The sequence below is a fragment of the Tauraco erythrolophus genome, chromosome 1 (assembly GCF_009769465.1).
Source record: "Tauraco erythrolophus isolate bTauEry1 chromosome 1, bTauEry1.pri, whole genome shotgun sequence".
Lineage (NCBI taxonomy): Eukaryota > Metazoa > Chordata > Aves > Musophagiformes > Musophagidae > Tauraco > Tauraco erythrolophus.
The window spans coordinates 58,712,759-58,739,288 of record NC_141465.1 but is presented as its reverse complement, the minus strand read 5'-3'; the positions used below and the strand labels follow the sequence as shown (position 1 = coordinate 58,739,288).

The window sequence follows — 26,530 nt, the reverse complement described above, 5'->3', positions numbered from 1 at the left end:
TTTAGTGCTACTAAGTGCTGCATAACATTCACATCTTTCTCACTCTTAATCTCCCCAGAGCCATTCCTACCTGTACACCTCAAACATTTAACAATTGATAAAGTAAATTAAACATAACACTGCAGTTTCTTAAAGAAGAGACTGAGAGCTGTGGACAAAATTGCTGGCTGAGACCTCGCTGCTATGAGGAGTCACGAAAATCATTCTGACAGCTTATTAATAAATTCCCTCTTTCTTCCCCTCATCAGCTACCTTACTAAATGCAAATTCAGGTCACTTACCCTGTGATGAACCAGTGACACAGGTTTGCTTCACACAGATTACCCAAGCATGTCTGAGGTGAGCCTGAACCTAACATTGTCTCTCCAGTGGGATTCTTCTGCCCTAAATCAGTCATCCATGGATTAGATAGCTGTATTTCAGCTAGCCCTCTTAAATATGCTCTATCCACTATTAAACGTATGAGCGCTTTCATTAGGAAAACCAGGAAATTTCCTTTCACAGATAGGTGAGACGAATCACCCTCTGAAAATGCCTGTTTTTCTACTGATTAGAGCACTCAAGGTGACTAGATGATTTGAACGCCTAATATTTAGCTATCTAAAGTCAGGCTGATGAAGCCCATTTGTTGTGATTCAGTGGTTTCTATTCCCTCTCCTTGCTTCCCATGTGATTCTCCTTTGCCTTCAACAGAGGGTCCTGGGAATTGCTGTTCCTGCTTACACAGCAAACGTTCCTAGGTAGAATAATGCAGGACTACAATTTCTAAGTCACCATTACATTACAGCTTTGGAAGATGGTGTCCAAATTTTGTGTGCTCTGAAGAGAGGACACAAATAGAATGGTCATTATAATTTATCACAGAAAGTTATTCAGGATAACCAAGTAACATCAGGGTAATCTGGAAAAACATCCCCAGAAAGCACAACCAATGTGGGAAGAACACCTTCGAAAACCAGACACAGTAAATTGAGTTAGTACAGAGAAAAAGAAACAAATAATTCTCTCTACAGCTAATGAAGATGTACTAATATAATTGAAATTTCTTCATGAGAGGGACTGAAACAGAGCTAACTTTCAATCTTTTCAGGATGCATATTTTCATCAAGAAATTTTGGCCTTGGTTTTATAGGAGATAAAAATTAACGGTCCTAACAGTCTTTTCTGAATTAGAGAGTTATTTAATCCAGATTATCATTCTTTAGCAAGGAAACAATTTCCAGACAAAAGATGGGGGGGAGGGAAGTAAAGTGCCAGCCCTCCAAAAGCTTTTTTAAAAAACAAACCCAAATCCCACATTAAATCCTTCCATTATCCAGGAGTCAGCTAACGCACACACAACTGAACCGAGAGCTCACACAAGGGACTTGGGCATGAAACAGCTGTTCCTAAACTTTTGTGCTGGGTGGCTCAGACGACATGCTGCCCTTCGCTTTTGTCCCATTACTTTTCCACACACAAGTACTCGTTAATAGCTGTAACAAGGTCAAAAATTGATATAAAAATGACTGAGCTAGGACAGCCAAATAAGTCTTGTCTCTTCTTTCTTACCAACTTCTCTTCGTATCTTCCTCAAGGATTCGTACCTCAGTGTTCAGTAACCAAGTGCTGAAGCTCATTTCTATTATTCATCTATCATTCTGTTAACCCCCGTGATTCTCCATGTCAAAAAATTATTTTCTCTGCATCACATTTCTTCTAAACTGTTCTTAAAGCAGAATGTGGGTAAAAGCAGCATCAAGAAGGCATAACGGAATGTCACTTTTCAAGGAGAAACACAAAATGTACAGGCTTTATTCACAGAAGTTCATTTGGATTTTAAAACTTGGCCCCCTTGTTCTTCATATCTTGACTAGCTTTCCTCAGTGTTATGCCTAGTGCTTAGGAAGTCTTTTCAGTGTAACACTATTAAATCCACCCCTTTTACCAGTCAGGAAAAGAGAGCAGCTTTCTCTAGAGCAACTGACAAACTTAGTTTGGACATTAATGAGAGAAGACAAGTTTATAATTTCTCAGGTGATTGGGATACGTCACATTATTATAGAACAGCTTAGGCTGAAATGGACCACAGGAGATCTCTAGTCCAACCTCCTGCTCAAAGTGGGGCAGCTCTACAGTCAGCTCAGCTCGTTCAGGACTTTGTTCTCAGATCTCAAAACCTCCAAGGACAGAGATTCTACAACCTCTCCGGGCAACCTGCTCCAATGCCTAATTATCCTGAGAGCACAAAGCTGCGGTGCACAGACACCATGCCCAAGGCACTAATGCTTAGTCTGTACAGAGTGTTGTGCTTTAATCACAGAGTACGTTGAGGTTACGTGGTAGCCAAGCATATTCTATTCAAATTTTACAGTCAAATACATAGTACTTAGAGGCACAGTTTTAAAGTCTGTGCCAGTTACAGGTGTGCCAACTTTAGGATTGAAATTTTCTGACTCAAACAGCTTATAGCAGCTTAAAGAGCAGCGTTATAAACTTTATGAATTACTATGAGATGAGAAACAACCGACTGCGGGAATGAGTCTCTCTCAAAATACAAACCTGTTAAGCATAATGGTAAGCTTCATGACAGTATGGAAATGAAACTTATTTAAAATTTATTCAGTTGTTGACTATTTTGCCTTATCTCTTTACATATCTGTACGGATGAGATCAGTCACATTTCCATTCATATAAACCTGCTAAGAATTAAAAACTCCAGTCTGGTAAAAGCCTGGCATTCCCCTGATTTTGTGCAGCTGAAATGCTCTGTAGTAAGCATGTTTCTCATGATGAACTGAATCACTGTGGCACTTCCACTTTACTCAGTCCTCAAAGAGCAAAATAAATTCTAATTAACACAAGACAGTCTACCATGCAGATGCAACTCTTGACCTTGCGCATCAACTCTTTAATTTGCCGAGGTTGGTGATTCAGCATCAGCATGGCCTCTTTCACCCTGGCTTATTAGGGTTATTGCTGTAGAAGTGTGATAGGCAAGAAACTCACAACTGATGGAGAAGGAAGCTAGTTTGAAAGTGCAACTTTAATCTCCAGGAAGGCTTCCACTACAAAGTACACTTGAAATAGAAATAAATAAATATCAATGAAGTATTAGGTGAAAATAAACATTAGGAGAAGTGACATTAGTAACAAATTACTTGAAGAGATGGGATACAGTATGTACTTCCCCAATTAAAGACTGGAACACAAAGAAACTTCTATTTTTAATTTTCATAAGAAAATTTATACATAAATCCTAAAACTCCTCTCAGGTAATGAACAGAAAGAATATATGGCCATTTAACCACCAGGCCAAGAAAACTAAGGTATTAATGTGGCTCATAAAGGCTTGTGGTTGTAACTTGCCACGCTATACAGCTATGTCAAGTCTAAGCTTAATACGGTCAGCAAACTAGACGAAGAACTGGACATGAAGATATTTAATATATAGAAGTTCCAGCCTGCCCCAGACACTTTTTAAATGCATAGAGCTCACTCCTGCAGAAGCTGCAGCCTGCCTTAAGGCCTGTAACAACTATGCTTCAGCTAAGGGGTCAAAATGATCTTAAACTGCCAATATGTGCTGGTTGATGACGGGTATATTGCACAAGTGATGTAAAAACTCAGCATCCCAGTTTGCTTCTGGGCATACTACGGTGACAGATTCTTCTTGAAGCACAAAACAGCATCTAATAAGTTTCCTGTGATCTTAATTTGTACATTTGCAAATCCGTATTTCTCCAGTAGCTGTTTATATTCTGAGCCACTTCTCTGCTTGCCTTCAGTCATACTGAGGGACTGTAGTACAGCTCTAGGAGGATGCGTCTTCTGCTCGTCAAGCACAATCTCTGCCACTAGCAAGGCACTTCCTGCATTTCCAAAACAACCAAAAGTTGTTCAGTAAATTATTTCAAGCTTCAAGTTTAGTGTTTTATTCAGAGACAGTTAGAGAGGTCTCTCAGACTAGTGTTTTAATGGTCTTCAGTGGAAATCAGTGACTGAACTTGACTTTCAGTAATCTCTTCCTGGAAGCAACCATTAATTGTTAAAAGGAAGGGGGAGATTAGAGCACTGTCTTCTGAACTTCAATGAAGTTCACATCACTTCCTGTCTATGCTCTTAAACTCAATCTTGTTTCTATCTGAACCAAGCAACTCCTGTAAGCATCTGTCATATCCCAGTCTTTGCGTAAGACCAATAAGACAGTCACTCACAATTTTCTTTCGTAAACAGGATTATGCTTTATGGCCTAGATCTAATTTTGAATGCTCTCCTATGAAACAAACTTCATAGCTACAGTTAATTATTGGATTAAAGAACCAGTCGATCTTAACAGTCAGGCTTCTCTCCTTTTTGTTTTCTCCTTCGATCTTTAATACTGCCCAAATATGAGTTAATAGTGTGCCCTGGCAGCCAAAAGGGCCAACCATGTCCTGGGGTGCATCAAGCACAGCATCACTAGCTGGTCGAGGGAGGCGACTATCCCACTCTACACTGCACTGGTGCAGCTCACCTCAAGTACTATGTGCAGTTTTGGGCATCTCAATATAAGGACATCAAAATGTTAGAGAGTGTCCAGAGCAGGGTGACCAAGATGGTGAAAAGCCTCAAGGGCAAGACTTATGAGTGGTGGCTGAGGTCACCTGGTTTGTTCAGCCTGGAGAATAGAAGGCTGAGGGGTGACCTCATTGCAGTCTACAAGTTCCTCAAGGGGGGTGGCGGAAGAGGAGGTGCTGATCTCCTCTCTCTGGTGACCAGCAACAGGACATGAGGAAACGGAATGAAGCTGTGTGTGGGGAATTTCAGATTGGACATTAGGAAAAGGTTCTTCACTGAGAGAGTGGTTGGTCACTGGAACAGGCTCCCCAGGGAAGCAGTCACTGCACCAGGCCTGCCAGAGTTCAAGGAGCATTCGTATGATGCTTTTAGTCACATGACTTAGCTTTAGGTAGTCCTGCAAGGAGTAGGGAGTTAGACTTGATCTTTATGGTCCCTTCCAACTTGAGTATTCTATAATTCTACAACTCAAATGTAGGAGAATGCAGAAGAGGCTACGTATTTCTCACAAAATCTGTCCATAAAGTAGTGCTGAACTCCAGTTTATCATATTCTAGGCACTACTGAGATAGCAAAATGATAGCAAAATAAACTGCTGCTTCTTGATTAACCTAAAGGAATTTTAGTTAGACTACTTGTATGTATAGAAATAAGCACATACTTAGTTATTTGATGATACTGGGCTTAGTAAGAAAGATGGCAGAGATACAAGAGATGACGTAGTTGTATGTGAAGTCTGAAACTATAATAAGGGCTTATTTTACCTAGTTTTATTAGCAGCTTTGTTTCCTTTTTTTCTTAGTAGGTATTACCATAATGCAAGCATAGACATTCAAGCAAAGACTACTATGACTGGACAGAAAAATATGCTTTTTTAAAATATGAATTTCATATGACTATTCATTACATTTATGCATTAACATGCACGTTTAGGTCCACAAGATGAAAAAACTCACCTCGTTTGCAAACAGCTGATATCTTGCTTAACAGCACATGTATCTTTTCATCAGGCCAGTCATGAAGAATACGTGAAAGGATATAAAGATCTGCTTCTGGAAGATTATCCTTGAAGAAGTCACCTGTTGGAAAGCAGAGTTAGTACATTCCTCCAGAAACCACAAAGTACATTCCTACAAAACGAAATGAAAATATTGCAGAGGAACTAGGAGCTTCAGTAGAAAGAAACAAGAATGAACAGGTATAAGGATGCACTGATTTGCAGATAAAGAAAGTGTAGTTAAAGAGAAGAGCAGATCACAGGAGAATCCTGTAATATATAAAAATGGAGAGAAAGCCTAAAGCAATGAAGCAGCTGTTGTCATCCTCTGTAGCCACCATGTTCATAGAGTCATAGAACAGTTTGAGTTGAAAGGGACCTTAAAGATCATCTAGTTCCAACCCCCCTGCCATGGGCAGGGACACCTTCCACTACACCAGGTTGCTCAAAGCCCCATCCAACCTGGCCTTGAACACTTCCAGGGATGGGGCATCCACAACTTCTCTGGACAACCTGTTCCCATGGCCCTTGTAAAAAGTCCCTCTCCGGCTTTCTTGTAGGCCCCTTTAAGTACTGGAAGGCTGCTAGAATGTGGTCTCCCTGGAGCCTTCTCCAGCCTGAGCAGCCCCAACTCTCTCCACCTGTCTTCATAGGAGAGGTGCTCCAGCCCTCCGATCACCTTCGTGGCCCTCCTCTGTACTTGCTCCAGCTCCATGTCCTTCTTATGTTGGGGACTCCAGAGCTGAACGCAGTACTGCAGGTGGTGTCTCACGAGAGCAGAGTAGAGGGGCAGAATCACCTCCCTTGACCTGCTGGCCACGCTCCTTTTGATGCAGCCCAGGATACGGTTGGCTTTCTGGGCTGCAAGTGCACATTGCCAGCTCACGTTGAGCTTCTCATCAACCAACACCCCCACGTCCTTCTTCTCAGGACTGCTCTAAATGTTGATCTTGCCGAGATATGAAAAGCCTGAGAAAAGGACATGCAGCCTTTACTCCCAGTGGTACCCAAAGATGACTAATTCATACTTATTTATCTGCATTCTCCAATCATAGCCAGTTTGCTTTTATCCCCACAGGCTTGAGAAGTACAATGTTCCCATTTAGCACAGGTGAACCCACATTGTGTTGTACTAAGATACATGTTTGGGGTTGGGGCAGGACAGCACACCATGTTCTGCAGCAAAAGGCCCTGCTCTGTGCTCCAGGATAAAAGAAGACAAAAGATCATGTGCTACATTTACCTGAAACAAATGTCACTGGAGTTGTGTGTTGTCCTGAAGGCTGAAAGTAAGAGGTGTTTGCAATGACTTCTGGAAGGTCAAATACTGTGACCTTGAGATTCGGGTATATTTGCACTAATTCACGAGCCAGAGCTCCAGTGCAACCTGTTGAAAGTTTAAAAAAAAACCAGTCAAATCAATTGTCTTCTCCCAGCGTTTACATTTTTCAAGACAAGGCTGTATATAACATTAAGATAGAGACCTCAAATCAGAATTATAAGTAGACAGTCGGTTCCACAATTAACATTGGCAATAGCACTTCCTGGTGGATAGAGCAATGCTTTAAAGCTTGGGGAATGCAGACTGTATTCCTTCCTGTCACAGAGTTGCTAATACAACCTTTGATACCAGTACTTCAGGGTTTTTTTGGGAGGCAGAAGAACATTAAGGGCAAGGACTTGTAATTTGTGGACGAAAAGCACTGGAACTATTTACCAGTCACAAAGCATTGGTATTTTGACAAATACTCTCCAGTATATTAAGGACAGGGATAGTAAAGTTTTGAAGTGTCTGCACAAATGGCAAAGGTTGCACCAGTACTGTGTTACTTCCTCTGACATGCTGTTCACCTCCCCAGGCACTAAGTATTGTATTCTTCCTTCAGTGATCTTTCCCTATGTCATAACGCTCCCTCTGTGTAAATCCTAACACAGGGTAAAAAAAGGACACTAACAGGAAGAGTTTCTCCAGGTGTATCATTGGTCTTCACCTTTTAGGTGATCATCTTAGATATTAATAATGAAAAAACCATACAAAACACTTCAAATCCATTCTAAAAGAATCCAGACTTTTTGTTCCAGCAGTGCAGTGTTTCAAGTTTGACACTCCAATATAGAAGGATTCAGAAATAAATCCTTCATTATTTTTGAAAAGTCTAGGACATCCGAAAGAATAATAAGAACACATTTGAAAATGGAGCCCCCAGCCCAATATTCTATCAGCTGAGCCCCCAAACATCCTGTTTGCTGTGTTGAGCTACGTGTCTGTATGTTAATGATTATGACAATCACTTATTTCAAACTACCCAAATACCATTAAGTAGCGCTGCTTTCAGTTAACTCCACTCAGTCCTTTTACTCTGACATTACAGTATCAGAAAAGTAATTATTATATAATTATATTATCATATTATATTACAGCATTACTGCAGTTTGAGTCAAAAAATTAACATAAGTAATAAAATCTGGAGCTGAAACCACACTTTTCCTTTCAGTATGTATACCAGTTCAATTCCAGGCAATACCTCCTAAATCACAGGCAGATTTGAACTGTGAAAGATCAAATGCCGTAGCCACGTCTCTTGCTGTCAGGTGGGCAATGCTGTGCATGGCAGCCATAAAACGTTGCTTCACCTCCTGGCTGTGATAATAGTCCTAAGAAGGGAAAACAGCACAGTAACTGATATTTATTTTCATTACTTAACTATACACAGCCAAGGCAGTAGGTGCAAACCATTAGCATTAGAATTCTGAAATTAAAAGATCAGTTAAAAGTGCCATTGACTAGTTGCTCATCCAAATCCTTTGCTGTTACACCATAGTAATAAGCAGATTTGTGCATCCTCTCCAAAATTCTGATCACACAGACATCTTTTGTAGTGCATCTCAAAGGACATACACTTGGCTGGTTTGAACCTGGTCTTGGCAATGTCCTAAGGACTGTTAAACTTAATACTTCTGCCCACTGAAGCTTGGGCAGCATAGCAGGAAGAAGGGACAATCTGAAAAATGCTTTTTAATGAAATACCGTGCCTTTGATATACATTTACTAACACATTTGCTCTATTGGCAAGAGGTCTCCAGATTTTAAATTGTTTGAAAGGACAGATTGAGTTTTTTCTTTCCGTCTCCTAAAGTGTTCCTTCTTCTTGATATACTCACAAATTGTTTTCATTTAATTCTGACATTTATTCTCCCATGATGGGAAAACAACTAGATGGATTGGACCATAACTTAAACCAGAAACATTAAAGCTCATACTGGGTTTTTTTATTAGGTGAGAAGGAAGTATTCAGTATCAGAATCTCATGCTTTTACCTTTGAAATTATACAAAAGCATGAATCCCTTTATGTCTCACTTTCATACATATTTCACCAATTGTGTCTGGTTTTACAGTTATCATGAAGTAGAAGTATCTCCAGGCTCTGGCACACGTAGTGCTATAGGCAGCCCATATATTCTGCTTGGACATAATATCCTGTACACATATGGAGCCCAGGCCTGAACATTTAGTGATTCCTACATCACTGAAGCAAATTCAAGTTGGTAATCCAGATATTTAACAAAGGATGAGACCCAGTCCACCTACATTAAAACACATAAATCGCACATAAATTTAAGCATCTACTGCAGCAACTATCCTAAAGCAAAGTAACTAAACTCCCTTTAAAATAGCCTTTGAAGGATTTCTAAAGGAGGTTCTTTCCACCAGTAATCTAGGTACTAACATTAGACTAACAGGACCTTCTTAAGTCTCCAAAAACCCTTACTGCCTTCCATCAATGAGGGATGTAGGCATCTCCTTTAGCAGTCTTGGCTTCATCAGCATCTAGAAGTTAAGCACAAATTGAGAACCTCAGCATGCAGTCTGAAGTACACTTTAAGCCAGCACTGCTGTCAGAGATGAAGTCCTGACATATTCTCCTGCTCACTCTACTAGCACTCTCCTTAAACAGGCACAAATATTTATGCCCTCAAACTGCTTCACCACATGGATGATTGACAAGTTAGGCTAGTTATAACCCTAAATGATTCTCCAGTCTGAACACATCCACCTGGGCTAGCACTGGAAAAGGAATGCTACAGAGATGGAAGAAAAGATTACAGTTCTTATCAGCAACATACACCAGTTTGAACCATATACAAACGACAAACCTTCATAAACGAGACTGGATCTCTTCTCCACTGCATCAACACAACGGAACTTTGAAAACAGCTTTGATTAGAGTCAGCACAAATTAACTGGATGCACATCAGTACCAAGTGATTGGCATCCAATATGGAAGGCATGCATGTATGATTAGGTCCTACCTGGTGTTATTAAAAGGCCACATAATTGTAAATTAAACAGGCCCAGAGGTGTGTGTTAGCTGGATGGACAACACTTTCGCCAGAGAATTTTTGTCAGCATTTGAATTTCCCAGTATATTCTCTGATTGCTCCAGCACTTTACAGCCTAAAGTTGAACAGAAGCCTGAGACTACCAAGTTGCATTGTGTTTCTACTATTTCTGAGACTGACCAACTTTCTCAGACAGCTCAGTCTCCACGTGCTCCTAGATCTGTTCTGGATTCCTCAGAGAGTTTTGATATTAATAAGAGTTTACATTACCTTAAATAAATCCTCTGCTTTCTTTCCAAAGGCTCGATGGTTCTGCCTACTGCCTTCTTTCACAGCAGATTCCAAGTTTGTGAAGAGAGGCCAAAGATGGTCATTAGAGTGGATAATGTAGCCATGAAGTGAGTATTCACCATCTGAGGTCAGGTAGATATTTGCTGAATCTGTATTACTGTAACCTTATAGGAAGAAAACAATGGCAACCAGCTTTGTTTCAGTACTTCACAACTGTTATTTAAAATCAGAAGGCACGTATTCCTGCCTAGCTGTTAAATAGCTAGCACATCCTGATCTTAGGATCATACTCTTTTTTGTGCAAAGATTTCTATGAAATATTTCCAAAGGTCTTCTCATTCTTAAAGGAGCAGGTACTTTGTTTATAAAAGGAATTTACAAGCCAAATGATAAGCACTGATTTTTTTTATTTTTATTTTTTTTTTAAACCAGAGTAAGTACCTCAGTTATGCACCTGATTTTCAAGGGAGGGTATTAGAAGTTCTTTATTCTTGACTGCATTTTTTATTAGATTATGGCTTCTCCCTCCCTTAAATGCAAACTTTCTCCAGTGTGTTTTGCCTTTAGGGCTTTCTCCTTGGTCTTGTCCTCTAACAGAGCTGAAAGTCTCCTTTATTTCCTCTTCTTGGCACTTGATCATTTCAAGTCTTACTAGACAAATGATGCATATGGAAACTTATAACTACATAGTGCAGACTGAAAAAGTGAATCATAACACTGACTCTCTCATCTACCTACACCTTCAAGCGCTGTTCCAGTCAGGGGCACTAAAATTAAAGTTGTTGTCCATGAAGAGGGACACATTCCAGAGCTCTCCTCATCAAAACCCTGACTGTCTGCTGAAGTTTGTGACTCTGCATCGCTGCAGCAGAGAATGGAATTTGGTCCTTATTTTAGACAGAATCACAGAATTATTTAGGTTGGAAAAGACTTTTAAGATCGAGTCCAACCTTTAGCCTTACACTACCAAGTCCACCACTAAACCATGTCTCTAATCACCACATCTACCTGTCATTTAAATACCTCCAGGGATGGTGACTCCACCACTTCCCTGGGCAGTCTGTTCTAATGCTTGACAACATTTTCGGTGAAGAACTTTTTCCTAATACCTAATCTAAACCTCTCCTGGTGCAACTCGAGGCCATTTCCTCTCATCCTATCATTTGTTACTCAGGAAAAGAGACTGACACTCACCTCACTACAACATTCTTTCAGGTAGTTGTAGAGAGCAATAAGGTCTCTCCTCAGCCTCCTTTTCTTCAGGCTGAACAATCCCAGTTCCCTCAGCTGCTCCTCTTAAGACTTGGGCTCTAGACCCTTCACCAGCTTCATTGCCCTTCCTTGGACACATTCCAGCACCTCAATGTCTCTCTTGTAGTGAGGGGCCCAAAACTGAACACAGTATTCGAGGTGTGGCCTCACCAGTGCCATGTACAGAGGGACAATCACTTCCCCAGTTCTGCTGCCACTCTATTTCAGACACCAGCCAGGATGCTGTTGGCCTTCTTGGGCACCTGGGCACACCACTGGCTCATGCTCAGCTGGCTGCCGACGAACACCCCCAGAGCCTTTTCTGCTGGGCAGCTTTCCAGCCACTATTCCCTAAGCCTGTAGCGTTGCATGAGGCTGTTGTGACCTCAGTGCAGATGACATATCTAAGCTATTACGCTGCTCCCTGGGACTACTCATGTAACTTTTTCTTAGAAATTTGGTCAGTACTATGTCCAGAGAGCAAAAGCAACCTGAGGATTCCTCGAAGAGCATCTGAGTATGTTCATTAGATAAAGCCTGCCCCTAAATGAAACAATTCCAGTTACTAATAACGAAAGCAAAGAAGTAACAATCCATTCCCCTTTCCCTCAAATCCAAGTCACATACAGTATCGAGTAAGACCTTGTGACTTTGAAAGCATCTCTTCCAGTCCTGCATGTCTTTCAGTACTATATGCACTTTGGGGAAAGGAGAAATTAGTCACCTTGTGGTGTTTTCTCCAGTAATTCAAGAGCAGCACATGCATCAAGGAGTCTTTCTGTTCCACACACAGAGGTTCCAATCTCATTTGCAATATCCACAGCCTTCAGTGGACCTTTACCTTTCAGATGATCAAATATCTTCAGCTTAGAGGCTACAAACAGAGCCTACATGTCGGAAAACAAAATTGTTAGCATGCTGTGTTTAAAAGACTGCAATCAAGAAACAACAAAACTATATCTTTTGCCTAGAATTACTCTACACAACTGCTGTTCTTAAAGAACAGTAATTTAATGATTAGACTTGATGATCTTAAAGGTCTTTTCCAACCTAAAAGATTCTATGATTCTAAGAAGTGTGACACAATTTAACAAAACTCTTAAAAATTGCTATGATACATTTCCTTCCCTCTGAGAGTTTCATCATCTTAGCCAAGTAACATAATTTGAGCAGAGGTCTTTGGGAGAGAAGAGACCTCAAAATACTCTGGAACACAGCCTACAGATTTTGTATAAAGGTCACGTCTTTACTCAGATATTTAGTATATCCCTATCTAGAAGCTTTTTCTGTAGGTCAAACTTTCTTAAGCATCTGAACTAATGTCAAAAGATCAAATTAAATTTGATTCACCCAAAAGGTAAGGAACTGGAAAGCTCCACTAAGGCAGTGTAACAGCTTCAGTTGCTATAGTATTGGTCTTTGTTTAATAAAAACTAAGCAAAGAAAGAATAAAGCTTCAGAGCACAACTGTACTACATGCACACCTTGACAGGACATGTACATGTGGAATGAGTAAGAGAGAACAGCTAGTGCCTGACGGTGAAGAAAAACACATGGGCAATGCAGCTGTGTAAGGTGAAAAACTTAACTGAACATGTAGAGATACATTAACCAAACCAGAGAGGAAACTTAATGATAGGTGATGATTCATACCTCTCCATTTGAAATTAATTCGCAATTCTGCAGTTTCAGCATTCTGAAACAGTCAAAACACCTAAACCCAAGGAACTTATGTAGAGCACAAGAGTGGAAGCACACATAGCAATCACAGAATCCATTTATTTGCAACTGCAACAACTCAGGCAGTTGGACTAGATTATCATTGCAGGTCCCTTCCAACTGAAATAGTCTATTCTATTCTATAAATTAAAGGCGGTCAAGGAAAAAAAAATAAATATATTAACGTTCTGTTTAATAGAAACCAAATGGAAAAAAAGAGATTAACTTTGAGGAAGGTCTGCTACTGTGTATAGCTACTGCTATATATTTTATCATCTTCATCCTCTTTTTACAGTTTCCTCTGTTATTCTAGTAAAAATGTATAATTGGGATTTATTATAATCCAGGCTTTCATGATACTGAGCCAACTGCATCTAATCTACAACCATTTGGCTTCCAAGACCTGCCCAGTCTTTCGACTGATACCACCTGGAAACTATACGAAAGAGAAGGTAAGAAGATAGGGTCAAAAGCCTGACTGATCCAAATCACTTTTTCTAGCATTCTGTAATTCTCAGTTCAAGGAAGAAAAAAGAAAATATCAAAGAAAAAACCCCAAAGGTCTGAGTACAGATCAGACCACACAAATTCAGAACATACTAAGTATGAGAAAGTATGATTGAACCCTGATCTCCTCCTTTTCTACAACAGTAGCTGTTCAGAAGCTGTTCAGAGTAAAATATTTGCCTGCAGGAGATTTCACTCTGCTTTATGAGGTCCTTGAAACAACACCCAAGGATCAAAAATGAAATAGAACTTGAGAGCTTTTGTGAAACTAAATACTTCTGTGCTCTTATGCCTATTCTACAAGTAGAGAGATGATGAGTTTTGTCAGATCACAGAAAGCATTCATTGCAACTCGTTAATTAATTTTATAAAGATTCAAACCCTGAGAGAAAAAAATTCCCACTGGTTCAACATGAAACTCAGCTCTTTATACTATGACTTTACACTGGATTAGTGGGAAAGCTGCTGTTTCTATTTACAGCCTCCACCACCTTTCACTGCACAAAACCAAATTTGGCATCACATCACTGTAAACAGTGTTCATAATGTGCAACAAAATGCTGATGAGTCTCCATAATTTATTTTTTTTAATTTCAAATGCTAAGCATCATCTCACCCATTCAAGTACATCAAAGCTCACTCCGTATGGATACACAAGGAAGTTCACAAACGCAGCAGTCTCAAGGCTGCTTTATTCCAAATCTTTGAACACTGCTTGACACGCCTGCAAGCAGCACACCCACAGATGTACGGTGACCACACTATAGTTTTTCTTCAGATCCAAGTACAACTTTCCGCTGTTTCAGCAAAACTGTTGTCCACTGTCCTGCTTGTTTCCCTCTACCTCCGTCAAATTTGTTATATTTTCAGTTCCAGGTTTGTAGTTTCACTGCCGCCTTAGCAGTTTTATCACCTCTTCCTAAAACATGAATGACTTGATGGAGATCAGTGATCTACTAGAATGATTGGTGTTTGTTTCTCCTTCACCTTCTTCACTATTGTCTTCACTACACTGGAACTGTGAGTACAAAACTTGGCAGCACTTAAAATGTCCAGCTACTCATTTCTCATCACGCTTGGCTGCACAGAGCATGTGACTTCTGTTTGTAAGCTGCTATGTGTATGTCTCCATCAAATACTGCATGGAGATTTTATCTGCTAAACACACCTGGAACTTTAAACAGGATATAAAAAAAAATAATCTCCTTAACAGGGAATAAAAAAATTAAGATCTTCCACAGAATTCTAATGCTAAGCATTAAAAGTCAGGAAGGAAATATAATAGATACAATTCTTGTCACAGTTTTAAGTCAGACAAATTAACCACATTAAATGCTTTCTTTGCAGAGTATATAAAGGTAACTTCCTGCTTGATTGTGCTCTTGTGATCAGTGGAAAAAAAAAACAACCAAATAAAAATCCCAACCAAACTCAATAGTTAGTGAGAAATTTCTTAAAAGCATTCTGAAGTTTCCCTGTAACATTCCAATTTACTTGTGGAGTAAATGTTCCACTTCTGAAATTACTGTTATTCTGAAGTCTCCTAATCACACCAGAGCCTGAACCACTGATGTAGCTAACGGAACTATCTTGCATAAACTGCATTTAAATAGACAAGATGACAAAGGCATATATGGGTGAAAAAAGTGTACTCTTTCCAGACAACCTGGTATCACAGTTGCACTGTTCATACCCAAGGTCAGTCATGCAAGGACAAAAGAATTCTGAGGACTTTTTTCCTCTCAACTCATGAGACAAATTTTCATCAGACAGCTAACAGAAATTTTGAAGAACAGAAAAAAGTAAATACCAAAAAAACAGTGTTTGGACTGCATCCAAAGTTTCAGCTAGCTTAGATTCTCTGGTACTTCAGTGGTCCTTTATACTAACTATTAATACATTCTTACCCCGTCTCAAGTATTTCTCATTACCTGCTATATACTGAAGTCCAATGAAACAATCATATCAGTCAGCAATGTAATGAGTAGTTTTATTTTTCCCCTTACCTTTGAAGCTCTAAAACCATCCATCAGCTCTAGAATTTTAGATGGAAGTTTTGCTGCACTTTCCGACACTCCATTCTGATTTTCCAAAGGTACCATAAAACCAGTTCTGGCACTAGAACTGTTTTTGGAATTGTAAATAGCTCCTGAGGAACACATCTCACTGCTGTCCAACTTACTAGCACCTTTATGCTCTGTGAAATTTGAAGATTCACTTTCTCCATCACTTAGGTTCTCAAAAGTGTCCACAGAAGGGATAGAGTCATATTTTTTATGTTGTACATTATGTTTAGGGGGTGGATAGTACAATTCTGCTAGCTTTTTGCAGAAGTGATTCAGAGGAAATCCCATCACATTCAAGAAGTCTCCATGGACATACTCAACTAACATTCCACCGAGGGCCTGGATTCCATATCCACCAGCCTTGTCCCTGGAGAGAGAAAGCAAAACAAAAGTATATTTAATTAAGGTTAAGAGTAAAGGTAGCACAGAACCCAAATAATCCACCAGTACTGCAGCCTGGAATAAAGACTAGCGTACTCACGCTACAGGTGGATTAAACCTGCTAGTTCGGCTCAGCACTTCAATTTATAAATCACAAGATAAATACAAGGATCAGTATCTCTACTAAGGATGAGCAGCCTAAGGTCTTATGCTTCAGACGATCCAAGTGCCACAGTCACCTAGGCAGGAGGTACATCAGCTGACTGCAGTCAGATTGTGTTGCCACAGGGTACCCAGCATTCTCCAAGTCCTGGCTACCAAAAAGGTAACAGCAAGAAGCATTGCTGAGACCAGCATTGGCACTGGGTCACCCAGCTGCATACTGGCCCTAGTTCTACTTGACAATGGGCTGAAGGGCCTTTAGGAACACGGTAGCTCCAAAAGGATCTCACACTGAAGAAGACATCTTAGAACTCAAAACGATTGTAGCGTATGTCTTGTGGATCTCAGTCACAGGAATATCTAAAATGAGGATCAGGAAGATAGGACTTTCCTGAGGAGGAGCAACCTAATCAAATACAAAATCCACTCTATCCCACTCAGCCCTATCCAATTCTTGTGTAACCCTCTGAGATATAAGTAGAGTTGTGTTTCACAACACTGTACTCTTTGATGTCATGGTAATACTAGTAATTTGGCACAGGAATATGTTTTCACAGAAAGTTACCTTGGAAATCTGATTTGTCTTTAGGTGTAATTATGCAAATTCCACTGTTTGGAATGGAAAGGCTTACAAGCAGATAAGCTGCAATAGGCCCAACAATTTTACTGTTCACATTTAAGGAACAAAGCAGTTAAAAGTATGTTTACTACATGATAACACCAGAATCTGAAAGCCTAAATCAGCAACCTTTGAAACCAAAGGTCAGTCAGTCTCAGATCCATTAACTTCAGATACTATGGAACTGTGCAAACTACTTGTGAAAGAAGGTTACTGCACAAATAAGATCGTAGATTTTTCATCTGATTTGATCAGAACCAGCTTTTTACATTTTTAGAACTTCCTTCTGGATTCTTTTTCCAACAGTCTCCTACGACAAGCAGAGAAATCGGTATCCCAGCAAATGGGATTTTTGAATTGCTATAAACTAGGGAACTGGGCTTTTCCTTTAACCTTGCATTTTAAGCACGACTGTATAGCTTTGTCATTGTTTAAATTATTTCTTTTTTTATAACATACTTAAGACTTACATCATATAAATTAGGATTATTCTAATGACTAAAAAGTCTTTTCATTTTTAAATGAAATAGCAGTCCAGTAGGATGAAATCATTCTGGTATATGCTGACAGGAAGGCAAAGAACATTGTGACCATCAAAAGTAGTGGTATCGTACTGCCAGCAAAGACATTAACACAACTGGCCACATCTTGTTTATTTTTATACATAATTTACATTTTAGCATTGGATCTTGAGTAGGATTCTCTACTACAGCTATGGCTTCTAGTCCAAAAGCATAAGGCTATGTAGTTAGTAGCAGTTCCATTGATTTCTCAACAAATGTCTTCCATGCTAAAACCCAGAATACATCAGTATTTACACAGCTCATACCGAGGTCTGGCTAACCTGACTGGCTTTTGTAACTGGATACTTTTATTCGCATAGCACTAACTTTAAGGCTTGGTTTATAACACTAAGCACAGCATCAGTTAATTTGCATTTCAACAAAAAACCTCCACAGCTCACTTTAAGGACCTTTTGACAAACAGTGAGAGCACTGCTGCAACCAAAACAGTTTTCAGCAACCGACTTTTGTAGGGGATACATAATTTCAGCAGGAATGTGTCTAACATCCACTGATTTAAAGAAAACAAATAAACAACCAAAAACCCACAACCAACAAACCCACAGATAATACATCGGGAAGATGTGCAACATCTACTGTTTGGTGGTAGTGGTGTTTTTTTTACAAAAAAATCACACACAATCAAACCCATACACAATACAACAGGGGGAAAAAAAACATTAAGAAAGAGGTAAAATAGAGGTAACTCTTGAAAATGCAACATTAAAGCACATTTCCTCTACAAGCTGTGGAACTTTAACTTCAGTCATGACACAAAACAGTATATCCCTGTACACAGTATCTGAACAGTCCAACACAGAGCCAAGGATCAAATAAATAACTGCTGCACTAGCAAGTATTACAGCTCCTACAGATCAAAGGAGGCGCTTGCTTGGGTTTTAGCTGGGTTTCCAAAGGCAAGAACACAGGTATGACAGTGTGTCCTGACCCATACAATCGCATTAGCAAAAATACAGAAAAATTTAAGCCACATTAGACAGTTCATCCGAGCTAGTGACTGGGCTTCACTAATAGTGAACAAATTCACTGACAAAATTCATCTTTACTGAAGCAAACATTTAAAATACATTAGAAGCTGTACACTAATTTCTTGCATCTCTGTCAACTATTAGTTAGTTGATTGGATACCCGAGCTTAGTTATCTTTACTTCACAAATCTAAAAATCAGACAAGTCCCACCTTTAGTTCCTTTAAATACAAAGTTAGTGAGAGAGCAGAGAGACTGGCATGACAGAGGCAAGAAGAAGCAGAATTTGGTTGCCTGTCTCTTGGGAGAGGCAACAGCTAGACGCCCAGTCAGCAAACACGCATCATAGAACCAGTCAGAGATGCGTTTCCATTTGCAAAGGAACTTGCAAAGGAGCAGAGAGAGGGAGATACAAGAAGAAGATCTGCCAGTGAGTTCTGGTGAATGTAGAACCGTTATTTCATACAGAGGAGTCAACTGTAGCAATATGATAGATTAAAAACAAGATTCCAAGTTAATTCTAGTATAAGAACAGTACAGCTCCCCTTCTGTAATTCTGAATCTGGAAGATTTTTGCTCTTGTGCTGTAAGAGCTGATAACCTCAAGCTATCCACGAGCTTATTTGTGCCGCGAGACTGTAATTATTTGCAAAATATAAAAGATACATTTGCTCTAGCTTTGAAGGAAATAACTCTTAAGAGAAATCATACAAGGGAAGAAATTTAGACATTTACAGTCTATATTTTATTACTTCATAGTTAAGTCTGAAACTGTAGAGCTCCAGCCTCTGTAATCACCTCTTTCCTAGAGTGCAATAGAGCCCTTTGGTTTCATTGCCACCATTCAGAGCACAGCTACCAAAAACCACACAGGATCTTCAGACTGGAAGTTGCCATCAGGGACAGGGGAAGTTGTTACAAGGGAAAGATTACAAAATAAAAAGCTGGGTCAAAGAGTCTGACAGAAACTAGTCTACTCATTACACAAGCTCAAAACAGTTAGGATTATTATGGTCCAGCCCTCTTTCTACAGAGAGCCAGAAAAGAAGAGACCCTGCCAACAGGCAGAATACCCTTGGTTGGAAAGAGGAATAGGAACAAAACAGAAAGGGAAAGGCCATCTTTCGGTAGCCAAAATTTTTGAGGGTTTTTATAGCATCATCACAGTATACCTTAAGGCAGTGCTTTTCCCTCCTCCCGTATTCATCCTTTAAATCAGCTACATACTTTTAGAATTCGTTTCTGTGTCACCAGTGACTGATTTTTAAAATACTATATGCCAATTTTGTCCTTGCTATAAAAAGAACTCAATCCAATCCTCACCAGCATAAGAGTCAATTTTCTTTTAATTTTTCATGCAATGATTAAGTGTCGTATGATTTCATAAAATTAAGTCGCCATTAAAAAAAAATAAACAAATAGTCACTTGAACTCCAATAATGTTTAGAAAAACCTGTATGCACATAAATGTGTATCCAATACGGGTGGCCATGGAGGAGGGGACAAAAAGCTAATCAACAAAAAAAAAACACTGTAAGAGACTTCTCCTTACTGTTCTGCAAAATTTATAAGACACTGTACTTAGCAGTTCCTTCCCACAGCCAGAGCAAATGCTTCCTATTCTGTTGATTACACAAACGAAGATTGATTGGCTTCTGCTCCAGAGAGTTATGAAATATATTCTCTTTGGTCCCTAAGAAACTGTTGCTGTCACACACTGTTTATCAGAATGAACAGAATTACCCAGTGCTGCTCATAAGCCATTTTGTTGCAGCACAGACACCTAAAGTGTATTTTCTCCCAGTAGAAATAACCAGAATATTCCAAAATACTTTTCAATCTGACATTCTTCCTAAAAATCCATGGTCATTTCTCCTTGTCATGGTTTGATGTGGAGGGGGGGGTGGTTCTGGTGGCAGGAGAGGGATTTTGCTCCCTGCGACCTCCCCGGTTTTGGATCCGGGTTAGGCTTAGTTCTGGCCACCGGATCAGACTGCCATCCCCCTCGGGGTTGAGCCAATAGGGCGCCTCTGCGAATTGCCCTATTTAAGTCAGGACAAGGGAACCGGAAAAGGTGCTTCGCCCAGGATCGACCAGAGAAGGGAGGAGGGCACTGCCCCTGCTCCCTGGCTCCCGGCCGGGCGGCTGCCTGCGTCGGGCCGGCGCCGCCCACGGAGAATGGCGGCGGCAGAGCCAGCTGGGGAACTCGGGGGCACCCCACTCCCAGGGTGCCCACTGGGCTGAGTTCACCTGGAGAGGACTGAGATCTGAGAGAAACAGCCGCATCGACAGCAGGTCAGTGAGGATGGAGCGGGAGGAGGTGTGCCGGAGCCGAGTTTCCCCTGCGGCTGATGGTGAGATAGCAGGCTGCCCCCCTGCAACCAGGACGGCCTCGGTGGAGCAGCGACCCACTCGCAGCCCGTGGGGAGAAGATGCCTGAGCCCGAGGATGGTCGTGTTGGGGGCACGGCAAGGCAGAAAGGCATCTGGAGTCTTCGTGACGACCCACGCCGGAGCGAGTGGCTACAGCTCCCTAAGTACCCGAGACTGTGGTATAGCCCACACCGGAGCAATCTGTGGGGAAGGATTGTTTCCAGTGGGCTGGACTCACGTTGGAGAAATTTGTGGATTTTTCCTCGTGGGTAGGGGATCCATTGGAGCAGGGGAAAAGGGTGTAAGGACTCCTTCTCCTTTAAGAAAGAAGCAGCAGTAACAGCACGGAATGAACTGACCTGCACTCCCCCAGTCCCTGCCCCCTGTGCTGCTGGGGGGAGGAGGTAGAGCCGGGAGGAAAAGGAAGGTGCGGGGGGGGGGGAAGGTGTCGGTTTTAAGATCTGGTTTTGTTTCTTTCTGTCCTCTCAAGTAATCGGTTTTTATTTCCCTTTGTCCTTCTAAGTAATCATTAATAAACTGTTTTGCTTTGAGAAAAGCGCTGCCTGTTTTGCCCAGGACCATGGTTGGTGGGTGCTCCCTCTGTTCTTGCCTCAACCCTCAGTCCTTTTGTTTTTTTTTTTTTTCTCTCCTCTCTACTTTATTGGAGAAGGAGAGACTGTGTGAGTTTTAGTTGCTGGATCAGCCTAAAACCACGACACTCCTTCAAACTGCAACTTTCTCATAAGCTGCACATTAAAGATGACCTTCCAAAAACCAACTAAGAATTTCTGTTACAAACTCTATTATTGCCAAAAGATTTTTTTCTGCATAATCCACTTCAGCTTCAGTCTCAAATAAGCTGGGAGCCTTACATGTTCAGAAAGTATGCCTCGTTTACACATAAGCACTTAAATAAATCCAAAGTCTACACTGGTTTCTCTTTCCCCAGTAAAACACAACTGTATTGTTTTATAGCATGAACGAATGTAAAATGCACCACGATTGATATTCTTACACAGTCAGAATTGAAGTTAGAGAACCAAAAGTTCACCTCAGATCACCAGGTAAGCAGTCCATAGTGCTAACTATTGCCTGACTTGCCTTCAGCTAACAGAAAACAAAGGCAAATTCCGTAAAGTCACAAATATTCCCTTGTTGTCTCCAAATAAGTACTTTTCCTTTTTTTTTGTTTTAAACAATCTAGTCAACTTCATCTTAGGAGTAGTTAAGCATTCTGTTTTCATCCTATTTCTTCTGTGGAATCAATGTTGTCTGTAAGTAACTAGTACATTGCAAGAGTAAAGGAAACACATAAGCTGAGGCAACTGTGGCATAAGAAAACGTATAAGCTGGCCCCAACGGTAAGTGAAAATTAATTTTGTGTTCCTTGCATCAGAGCAGTGCAATTTTGATAAATTAAACAAACCAAGTTCTAGCTTCTTTCATTAAAGTTCTCTAATATCCTGATTATCCAATACTCACTCTACTCATCTGTTTTATAATGAGAACTATCCATTGTCTCAGGTATACAAGCTCCCCGAATGCCTTTGTTAACAGAGGTAATTGTATATTGAATGAGTGATTGCTCTAATCCAGAGTATTTCAACAGTCTTCACTTTTCAAATCTGTTAAGGCACTAAAAATGTACCTTGCTTTCCCCAGAGGGGAAGACAAGAAGAACAGTATACCCACCTTGCATCACCCATGCTACCATTTATCACATATACACAGCAAAATTTCACAGCACACTGGACAAAATGTTCTATGCTGGTGGCTAATAATGTAACCCAAGGCATATTTTCAAGTACTGTGTGATAACTTCAGGGTGTTACTTACATTGGCTCCCCACTATGAATGTATTCCCATAAGAGCTCTTCAGACAGGTCAGAAAATTTTACTTTAGTCTCTTCATAGAAATCAGTTACTTCTGTCTCTAGCTGATTATCTACAGAAAGAAAGAGATCTTATTAGAAGCAGAAACTGTAATTTAGAGAGCGTAATGTCTCAGTTTTATTTCAGTTTGTATTCATTTGATGTTTTCGCTTGGGAAAAATTAAAGACACTACACAGATGTATGAAATGACTAATAATGCCCTTTAGAGACAGTGGACTCAACTTCCCCAAAAAAGTAAAAGCTCCCATTTTCAACCTCTTTCAACCTCCTGGGGCTAAGAGGTTGCTCTCCCTGTGTGGGATGCACTGTCAACAATGCTTATGCAGAGCTCTTTGTGGACTGCTAGCATACACATCCAGCACGGAGCACAAAGGTGGCTACAAACACCCTTCAGCTTTATGACTGCTGTCAAAGAACTCGTAACACCACCTCATAGTTAAACACGCAGCTGTTACAAATGCCTGAATGTGAACGTGCAGCTGCATCTGTACTGCAGACTCAGGTATCCAGCAGTCCCATCAGTAACCACTAGTATTGTTTTCATATCATCTCCCAAGAAATAACAAGATTACTTCAGACTTCTGTATCCAGGAGTGGTTGAGAGAAGGCCAGAGGCAATAACACCTGGGCGCAGACCCTGTTGCACGTGGTATCTGATACCGTGAATCTGGTATCACTGCAGATGGAGGCTTTTTCAAAACATGTTCAAAAGGAAAGTCTTGCACAAATGAGCGTGCACATTACAGATTATTAGTTCCCTCTACTCTTTCCTATAAAAATCAAGGTCAGCATCTCCTGTTACTGCTGTTCTGATAGCAGTGGAAGTTCTTGAGAAGAAAGAAAGATCCACAGTACAGACAGAGAGAAGAACAGTAACAACCTGCTAATGGTGTGTCGAAAAAACATTTAATGACCCTGAAATAAAAAAAAGTTGTTGCATATGAAGACAGATTACTACGTCTTTCAGTATTGCTAAAAAACCCAATCAGCTCAAGATGAAAATTCCACCTGTAACATACATGTGGTACTTAATAACAGCATTGTAATTATGAACTAAAACTAAAAAGGTATTCTATAAAACTCTTTCATTGACTGCATCAGTTGAGGACCAGGCAGACATGGCATTTTTATTCATCTGAATATGATGTGGCTTAAATTTGTGAACTTCAAATGAGACATGCTGTCACAGCATCAGTACTGCACTTGTGTGCACTTTTACTTTCCTCCTAGAGTAAACAATGAAAGGCATTATTATTCTTGCTGGATTGCTCACAGGAACCCCTTGATAGCACTTTTTATTTCTTTTGCAGCAGCTCTCTTTCTACTGTACTAGCATATTAGTAAAGGTACTGGATCACTGACTTCCTGTTACAAGAGTTAAAAGCAATCATTCCAGTAAAGATTAAAAGCTGTAAATAATTTGTCTACAGAAAGACTATGTCCAGTGAAATTTCAGAGAAACGATTCTTGCAAAACTTGCACTAAAAGAATATTGGCATAATTATCAGAGGAAGTCTCTCAAACCAAACACTCCTCAAATTATACTAATGGTACAGTCTCATAAAAACCACTTGCTGACTATATAAATTATCTCAAAAACATTGATGTATTGGTCTCTACAGTTCATTAACAATATGAGGCATTAAGCCCTCGCTTCACCCAGCCCCTCAGAATGAGCGCTAAAGCTTCCCTTATTTACTGAAAAACAAAGTAACTACAGATACAGCAACCGTTTGTATTCATCTGCTACTGTAAACCAAACACAGGAATAAAGTTACTATGGATCAGATTCCACTCGCTCCCACAGTCTGTAGTGTCTTACTTGAATTTACTTACTTGAGCAACCTGGTGTAGTGGAAGCTGTCCCTGCCCAAGGCAGGAGGGCTGGAACTAGATGATCTTCGAGGTCCCTTCCAACCCTAACCATTCTATGATTCTAATTTCATTTAGAATATTGCCACAATTTACACTGGTCTTTTAAGTAGTCCCATGGCTTTCAGAGACAGTATTTCTGAAGTCCATTGTGTTTTGTCATCCTCCTTCCTGTGTGAAAACTAAATGCAGTAAGAAGGTTGGATTTTTTGGGGAGTTTTTAATTTATATATTGATAAGGTAATTCTCATCTTGAGTAGGAAGCCAATTCCGAATGTATATGAAAAATTTCCATCCTGTTTCTTCATTTGTACAAGTCCTTATGAGAATAATTTTTAATGAAAATAATGAGTTTTAATAAAATGATACGTGTACCTTTACTGCTGCAATGTATAATAGCCACTCCTGTAAACACACTGTGCTCTTTCCCATTCAACCTGCCAAGGAAAAACATATGCATTAAGCAACAGTTTTATGAAATCTGTCATGTGCAAAAATGTTCTACATATTATGTTACTACAGCCTGAGAAACAGACCATTATATTAATACATCACTTGATGGCTCTGATATGTATCCTAAATAAATACATGCTGGTTTATTTTTATATTTCAATATAGGTGAAAAGACATTGACAAAACAAAAATGCTATCAAGAGATTCAGTCGTTTCAAGTCTCCAAAATCTCAGTTGTACCAATGTCCACAGTTGGGAAAAGTAGTTCATAGTATCAGCTTATTTACTGTATACAGGAAGAAGTGACTATTTCAAACGCTTAAGAAAAGGCCAATCATCATAAAGACTACTATTACAGGCATCCTCACTGAAAGCTGGCAATAAACAGCTGCGTGATGTAACTTCAACTAAACAACTGATAAGCTCTAGTTGCCAATGTACTCACTTCATCCAGATTGGCCCCCAGGGATCCCACGGCAAGCAGAGTAACAGATGCAGAGTGCAGAGGAAGGGACCCTCTATTCTCTCTTACCCCAGACCCATGTGCTCGCTCTTGTAGTGGCTCCAGAGGGCCACACTGTGGCCGATTAATTGGGAGGGCTTTAAATTTATTGTATCTAATGCTTAAGCAACAGAATTGTAATAAATAGCATGAGAACTTGAATCTTTGAAGAGGCTAATTAAGGAATAGTCTCCCAGAGATTAGCCAGGCTATAATTTGATGTGATCAGAAGCATCTTGCACTCTTACTATCCCCAAGATTCCATATAATTAATTGCAAAATGAAACAGTGAGTGAAAACCTTAATCTGACACCTTGGATATATGCAAATATATTATCTTGTCTGCATTTATATCTTCTTCATACAAAACAAAATTAAGAGGAGTTATAAATCATAGAATGGTTAGGGCTGGAAGGGACCTTCAAAGGTCATCTAGTCCAACCCCCCTGCAAGGAACAGGGATATCTCCAACTAGATCAGGTTGCTCAGGGCCTCGTCCAACCTGGCCTTGAACGTCTCCAGGGATGGAGCATCCACCACCTCTCTGGGCAACCTGCTCCAGTGTTCTACAACTCTCATGGTAAAAAATTTTTTCCTAATATCCAATCTGAACCTACCTCCCTCTATTTTAAAACCATTACCCCTTGTCCTATCACAACAGGCCCTCCTGAACAGCCTCTCCCCATCTTTCCTGTAGGCCCCCTTGAGGTACTGGAAGACTGCTATAAGGTCACCCCGGAGCCTCCTCTTCTCCAGGCTGAACAGCCCCAACTCTTTCAGCCTGTCCTCATAGGAAAGGTGCTCCAGCCCTCTTATCATCTTCATGGCCCTCCTCTGGACCCTCTCCAACTGGTCCATGTCCTTCTTATGATGGGGACTCCAGAACTGGACGCAGTACTCCAGGTGAAAAGACTAAATTTTAAGTGCATTTCATATCCATGATTACATTTGCATGTGTTAGAAGTAGATTAAGCTAGTAATTAAGACAGTAAAAAAGTACTATTTTTGAACT

General features: G+C 40.2%; 1 protein-coding gene across 1 annotated transcript in view; it reads right to left on the bottom strand.

Moving 5' to 3' along the window:
* Positions 1 to 2,450: 2,450 nt before the first annotated feature.
* The window catches only part of ASMTL (acetylserotonin O-methyltransferase like), a 29,490-nt gene continuing 5,410 nt past the window's right edge, over positions 2,451 to 26,530 (bottom strand). Inside the window, exons 5-13 of the mRNA XM_086619107.1 lie at positions 24,939 to 25,000; positions 22,634 to 22,742; positions 15,653 to 16,079; positions 12,145 to 12,307; positions 10,149 to 10,333; positions 8,062 to 8,191; positions 6,780 to 6,923; positions 5,496 to 5,618; positions 2,451 to 3,851 (exon numbers count right to left, since the gene is read on the bottom strand). Of these exons, the coding sequence (XP_086475233.1) occupies positions 3,634 to 3,851; positions 5,496 to 5,618; positions 6,780 to 6,923; positions 8,062 to 8,191; positions 10,149 to 10,333; positions 12,145 to 12,307; positions 15,653 to 16,079; positions 22,634 to 22,742; positions 24,939 to 25,000 (1,561 nt within the window). The 3' untranslated portion in view covers positions 2,451 to 3,633. The remainder of the gene's footprint in view (positions 3,852 to 5,495; positions 5,619 to 6,779; positions 6,924 to 8,061; positions 8,192 to 10,148; positions 10,334 to 12,144; positions 12,308 to 15,652; positions 16,080 to 22,633; positions 22,743 to 24,938; positions 25,001 to 26,530) is intronic.